The sequence below is a fragment of the Hylobates moloch genome, unplaced genomic scaffold, assembly GCF_009828535.3.
Source record: "Hylobates moloch isolate HMO894 unplaced genomic scaffold, HMol_V3 SCAFFOLD_54, whole genome shotgun sequence".
NCBI lineage: Eukaryota > Metazoa > Chordata > Mammalia > Primates > Hylobatidae > Hylobates > Hylobates moloch.
In genome coordinates this window covers 92,049-98,690 of record NW_026652329.1, presented here as the reverse complement: position 1 = coordinate 98,690, position 6,642 = coordinate 92,049, and the positions used below count along the sequence as shown (strand labels likewise).

Below are 6,642 nucleotides of genomic sequence, written 5' to 3'. Positions count from 1 at the left end.
AGAAGAAGAGGAGGAGGAGGAGGAGGAGGAGGAGGAGGAGGAGGAGGAGGAGGAGAAGAAGAAGAAGAAGAAGAAGAAGAAGAAGAGGAAGAGGAAGAAAGAAAAGAAGAAGAAGAAAGAAAAGAAGAAGAAGAAGACAGGGGGAGAGAGAGGAGGGTGGTTGGAGGGAGGCCTTTTTGTGTGGGTGAAATGGGAAAATTTAAGACTCCTTTCCTCCCTCCTCCTTCTCTTCTTTCTTCAGCTAACTTTTACTAAGCACCTGCAGTATACTAGGCCTGGAGGAGCTCATAGGTTATAATAGAGTGTGACAGTGAAGCCCAGAGCACTGTGGGAGCACAGTGCACAGGGCACTAACCCTGTCTGGGATAGGGGTAGGAATAGGTGAGGAATAGGAAAATATTTCCACTGAACTTTCAAATTTACATTGGACAAAACCTCATTTCTATGGTGCAATGTCCAATTTTCCACTGTATACTCAAGGAAGTCATTACCCCAGGGCATGTTAGATCTACAAGAGGCCTTAGACAAAAGGGACACATCTATCTATCCATCAAGACTGGCACCTCACTTCCTTCAGGCCTTCACTTGACTCAGCTGTTTTCTTTTCAGTGAAGCGTTCCCTGCTCTCCCTGTCTAAAACTGCAGACGCCCACTACTACCTCTAATGCTTCCTATCCCCTTTCATGCTTTATTTTTTTCCTTAGCACTTATCCCTATTTAAGAGATTATCGTGTTTTACTTATTTGTCTTCTTTATTGTCTTTCTCCCCTACTACACTGTAAGTTCCATGAGAATAGGAATTTCTGCCTATACTCACAGGACCTGGAACATGGTAACCATTCAATAACAATTTATAGGAAGGAAGGAAGGAAGAGAAGAAGGGAGGAAGAAAGGAGAGCCTCTTTCCAAGTCAAAACTCTGGGCCACATGGTCCCCAGGACCACCCCAGAGTAGTAATTTACTTGTGTCACCTGTCACCTCTATGTCTTCCGTGATGGCCTCTAGGGCCATCTTTGTATGGCCTGATTAAGGTCCTACATCTTAGGATGTAGTAATTTACTTGTGTCACCTGTCACCTCTATGCCTTCCAGTGATGGCCTCTAGGGCCTGATTAAGGTCCTACAAAGATCTCACTTTGTTAAGAAGGTATACTTAGTTTGTACTTAGTTCGTCAAGTCAGGGGGGTTTTTTTTCTGGTGCCCTGCTGCCCCTCCCAGCGCACATGTGGCTAGCTGTAAGGGCCCAGTGTGTTTACAGGTTTATCAACAAGAGCTCAGTGGGTGGTGTGAAAAGGTGGTGAGTTCTCTATCATGTTTCTGGAGTTGAGCACAGATGGGGCTTCCCAGTGTTGTGCTTTCCTGTGACAACTTCCTTTTGTCACTGCAATTCTATTTCAGGCACAGGAATATGGCATGAGGGCCCTCAGTCTAGCCAAAGAACAGCAGCTTGATGTCCATGAGCAAAGCACCATTCAAGAGTTACTGAGTCTCATTTCAACTGAAGACCATCCCATTACTTAGTGACCCATGAGCTCTGCATCAAGGGTTATTCCAGGGGCTACTGAAGATCTAATATATTCCAGCCTTGCACAACTGCTTTGAGGTACTGTAGACTGCCGAAGTTTCCACCCTCTTCCCCTGGAATTGCACACATAGCTGTTATTTTTTTCTTACACAGCATATTAAGGGAATATAAAGCTTTAGGCATAGAAATCACTAAAAACTGTGTTTGTCATGACCTTTGTACTTGATTTATCGTGACTTTGTATGACTGAGTAATATGTAGTCAGATCACTAATACGGTATTTGTAATTAAACTACAAATAGTTTGTCATTTCCCAGAAGTCTCCCAACGATGCATGTTTCATACACTTTTGCTAAAGGAGGGGTAAAGGAGGGGGTAGGGAATAACGCTATATTGGAACAAAGTTTCTCTGTTCTTAATTCTATGCTGGAATTAACTTAGCGTTAATCTGAGGTAGACTGTGATAAAGTACCCATTATAATAGAGCAATCACTAAGAAAATAACTCTAAAAATAGTTAAAAATCAACAAAGGGATTACAATGGTATGCTAGAAAATATCCACTTAAAGAAAAGGTGAGATAGAGGAACAAAAAGGACATGAGACACATAGAAAACAAATAGCAAAATACAGGCATAAATGAGACATAAGGTCTTTCTGTGCCAGAGTAGGCCCCTGGGCCTGTCAAGGAGCTTCAGTATGGATTGACTGAGATGCCATTCCAGGGTGGTGTCTTTCTTATCTCAGACAATAATTTGAAGCAGACGTGGGCCATCTACACAGTGTAGGGGAGAGGCACTCTGAAAGATCCCCTGTGAGGGAGAGGACAGAGGGTGAGCCTTGGACTCAGACATGCCTGAGCTCAAATTCCAGCTCTCTCACATCATTAGTTTGTGACCTTGATCTCCCCATAGCCTCATCCATTACTATTGTAAAATGGCCCAGATGTGGCCACAGCTGTATCAGCTCATCCCATCTTGATGACTCTGGTAATTTAGCGTATCCTTTTTTTTCTCCTTTAGTTCCTCTCCAGACTTGCCAAGCAGCATTTTGCTTCGTGAGTAGATCTGCACCCAGGGAGAAGATATGCAGGTCAAGAACCTGTCAGAGAGTTTTATGTTCCTCACTGTAAATTAATTCACTCAGACACATATAATAAAAATAAGTCAGATGGGTCACCCTTCCCCTTCAGGTAAAATCAGCTGGAAACCACCCCCACCACCCCCCCCGCTCCCATGCCCCCTCCTTCCATACTTCTGGGCATTCTTTTTTTTTTTTTTTGAGACGGAGTCTCGCTCTGTCGCCCAGGCTGGAGTGCAGTGGCGCAATCTCGGCTCACTGCAAGCTCCGCCTCCCGGGTTCACGCCATTCTCCTGCCTCAGCCTCTCCGAGTAGCTGGGACTACAGGCGCCCGCCACCACGCCCGGCTAATTTTTTGTATTTTTTTTTAGTAGAGACGGGGTTTCACCGTGGTCTCGATCTCCTGACCTCGTGATCCGCCCGCCTCGGCCTCCCAAAGTGCTGGGATTACAAGTGTGAGCCACCGCGCCCGGCCACTTCTGGGCATTCTTATGCTTCTCCATGATGGCTATGAAGTCCCAGGGGCTTACTTGTCTTTCAGCCATCTCTTGATCTAATTTTCAGCCTCAGATGAATTCTCATTCTCCAGTCAACATTGTGTAGCACTTTCTTCTTCTCTTTAAAGACAGAGCCCCTTCTTCTTATCTCTTAACCCGTAACCCCAAATATGAGTCAGCTCTTTCAAATAGACTCTTAATGAAGACTGGAGGGTTAAGGAGGAGGATCAACAACTCTTCAGCAGATAATTTAAAAGAAAATATTAGAACTTACCTATTCTAAAAACATTCTAAAAAGTCCGTTTTACTAGACTCTCACTCTGTTCTTTATTCCTTGGCCTCTTTCTGCCTTCTTACTCCTGTCTTATCCTCCCTGAATTCCTGTTCATTAACGCTTCTGCATTGAATAAATTTATAAAGTTATTGTTTAAATTTATTGTTTCTATTTTTTATTTTTATTTTTATTTATTTATTTATTTATTTTTGAGATGCAGTCTCGCTCTGTCGCCCAGGCTGGAGTGCAGTGGCGTGATCTCGGCTCACTGCAAGCTCCGCCTCCCAGGTTCACGCCATTCTCCTGCCTCAGCCTCCTGAGTAGCTGGGACTACAGGCACCCACCACCACACCCGGCTAATTTTTGGTATTTTTTTTTAGCAGAGATGGGGTTTCACCGTGTTAGCCAGGATGGTCTTGATCTCCTGACCTCGTGATCTGCTCGCCTCGGTCTCCCAAAGTGCTGGGATTACAGGTGTGAGCCACCACGCCCAGCCAATTTATTGTTTCTATTGACTGATTTACTTCTTGGCTGTAGACCATAATTTTCTGCTTTTTTTTCCACACTTAGTAATTTAATTTTCAGTTTTTCTTCTTTTCTAACATATGCATTTAAGGCTATAAATTTTACTGTATATACTGCTTTAGCTGATCCCATATATTTTTAAAATGCAGTATTTTATTTTTCTAAATGTTTCTTATTTTTTATGACTCATGAGTCACTTAGAAATATGACTCTTAATTTCCAAAAGAGAAGTCCTAAAACAACCTCTTTGCTATTGATTTCTAGCTTTATTGAGGTCCTAGAACATACTGTATATAATTTTGATTTTTAGAAATGTTCTTTATAGAATGTGGTCAATATTTTAAGTGTTCTGTGTGTGCTAGAAAATAATGAAGTTATTGGGAGCAGTGCCCCTTAAGTCAAGTTTATTCATATTTTCAATTCTTGCATATTTTTGCTGACTTTTTGTTCATTTCTAAGAAAGGTATAAAATCTGTCCACTAACATTGTGGATTTATCTATTTCTCCTTGTAGCCCTGTTAGTTTTTGCTTTATATATATACACATATATAATATATATGTGTGTGTGTATATATATGTATTTTATATATATATATATATATTTTTTTTTTTTTGAGACAGAGTCTCACTCTATCGCCCAGCCTAGAGTGGAGTGGTGCGATCTTGGCTCACTGCAACCTCTGCCACCTGGGTTCAAGTGATTCTCCTGCCTCAGCCTCCCAAGTAGCTGGAATTACAGGTATGTGCCACCATGCTCGGCTAATTTTTGTATTTTTAGTAGAGACTATCTTGGCCAGGCTGGTCTTGAATGCCTGACCTCGTGATCCACCTGCCTCGGCTTCCCAAAGTGCTGGGATTACAGGCGTGAGCCACTGCGCCTGGCCTGTTTTTGCTTTATGTTTTTTGAGGCTTTGTTATTGGGTGTCTACACATTTAAATATTATATTTCCTAGTGAATGGAATTTTTTTGTATTATGAAGTGTGATTCTGTTTATCTCTAATAACGTTTTGGGCCTTAGAGTTTATTTTGGTCTCATATTAATGTAGCTGCATTCACTTCCTTTGGGGCTGGATTGCTTGTTATCAGCTAGGCATCATCACCATTCCCTTCATCATTTACCTCTGCTTCTAAGGGGAAGCTTAGAGCTATAGTTCTCAGTATCCCTCTCCTTTTATGGATAACATTCTGTCAATGAGGGCCAACTGCTCAAAATTTGGAAGCTGCGTAAGGAGCAACCATTTACCTTCCTGCGAGTCATCCACTGTTGTTTTCCTGGATGCAGATTTCCTGTGGAAGCAGCTTGCTGCCCTTTGCCCCCGATCTTGATCTCCCAGCTACTTCAAAGATTGTGTATGCCTCTAATTCTCTGTATTAAATAAACTTCTTTATTCAAAATGCCTAGGGAGGTTTCTGTTTTCCTGACTAAACTCTGACTGAAACTCTTGATATTTCTTCCAAACAATCTATATGTCTCCTATACTACCAAACAATCTATATCCTTAGAGGGGTTCTCACTATGTTTTGCAGGCTGGATTTGAACTCCTGGGGTCAAGAGATCCTTCTGCCCCAGCCCCCTGGGTAGTGGAATTGGGGCAGGCACCGCTGGGCCCAGCTCATAATGTTTGTGATGCATCTCTTGTAAAAATAATATGATTAGATGTTTTTATATCTGTCATTCTTAAAGAATCATTTAGTCCATTTACATTTTGTTTACACACTAAATGATTTGGGTTTTTAAAAGTTGTTGGAGTTTAAATCTATGATCTTATTTTATGCCTTCTATTTGTTCTGCATGTTCTATTTTTTCCTTTTCTTTCTTTTGGATTGATTACATATTTTTTCTCCTTCCATTTCTTCCACTCTGCGAGGTTGTAGTTTATATTCTGTGTTTCTGTTCTTTTAGTGATTGCCCCAGAAATCCAAGCATTTGTTCCTTACTTATCAAAATTTAAAGTCATTTGGGAAACCCTCATCCCTGACAATAGAAGGTCTTTAGAATCTTTTAACTATATTTACCTCCCGCTAACTTATACCTTCTTATTATCTATTTCAAATATACCTTAAACTCATGTCATAATTATTTTGTAAAGTCATCATGTTCCTTCTTTTCACATCTTCCATCTCGGCTCACATTACTGATAAATATTTCAGTATTTCCTATAGTGAGGGCCTAAAGATGGCAAATTCTCAGATTTTCTTTCTTTCATTAATTCGAAAATGTTATTTTGCCCTAATTTTTTTTTACTCTTCAATGAAAATGTATTTCATTTTTATATATGATTTATTGATGCAGGAAATCATCTCAGTTGTGAACAGCTCTACAAAATGTGGTTTACTTGGCCGGACGCAGTGGCTCACGCCTGTAATCCCAGCACTTTGGGAGGCTGAGGCGGGTGGATCATGCGGTCAGGAGATCGAGACCATCCTGGCTAACACGGTGAAACCCTGTTTCTACTAAAAATACAAAAAAATTAGCCGGGCATCATGGCGGGCGCCTGTAGTCCCAGCTACTTGGGGGGCTGAGGCAGGAGAATTGCTTGAACCTTGGAGGTGGAGGCTGCAGTGAGCTGAGATTATGCCACTGCACTCCAGCCTGGGCAACAGAGTTAGACTCTGTCTCAAAAAAACAAACAAAAAAAAAGAAAAAGAAAAGAAAAGAAGCCTGGGTTCAGAGATAAATTTGAAAGTATCACGTACATGGTAATTAATACCAAGCCAATGGAGATCATGTAGGGATGAAAC

General features: G+C 41.4%; 1 protein-coding gene across 3 annotated transcripts in view; it reads left to right on the top strand.

Annotated features, from left to right (window-relative positions):
- The window catches only part of LOC116463702 (zinc finger MYND domain-containing protein 12), a 32,481-nt gene extending 30,638 nt beyond the window's left edge, over positions 1–1,843 (top strand). For all 3 annotated transcript variants that reach the window (XM_058434814.1, XM_032146917.2, XM_058434815.1), the window contains exon 8: positions 1,398–1,843. In XM_058434814.1, the coding sequence (XP_058290797.1) occupies positions 1,398–1,520 (123 nt within the window). In that variant the 3' untranslated portion in view covers positions 1,521–1,843. The remainder of the gene's footprint in view (positions 1–1,397) is intronic.
- Positions 1,844–6,642: the final 4,799 nt, after the last annotated feature.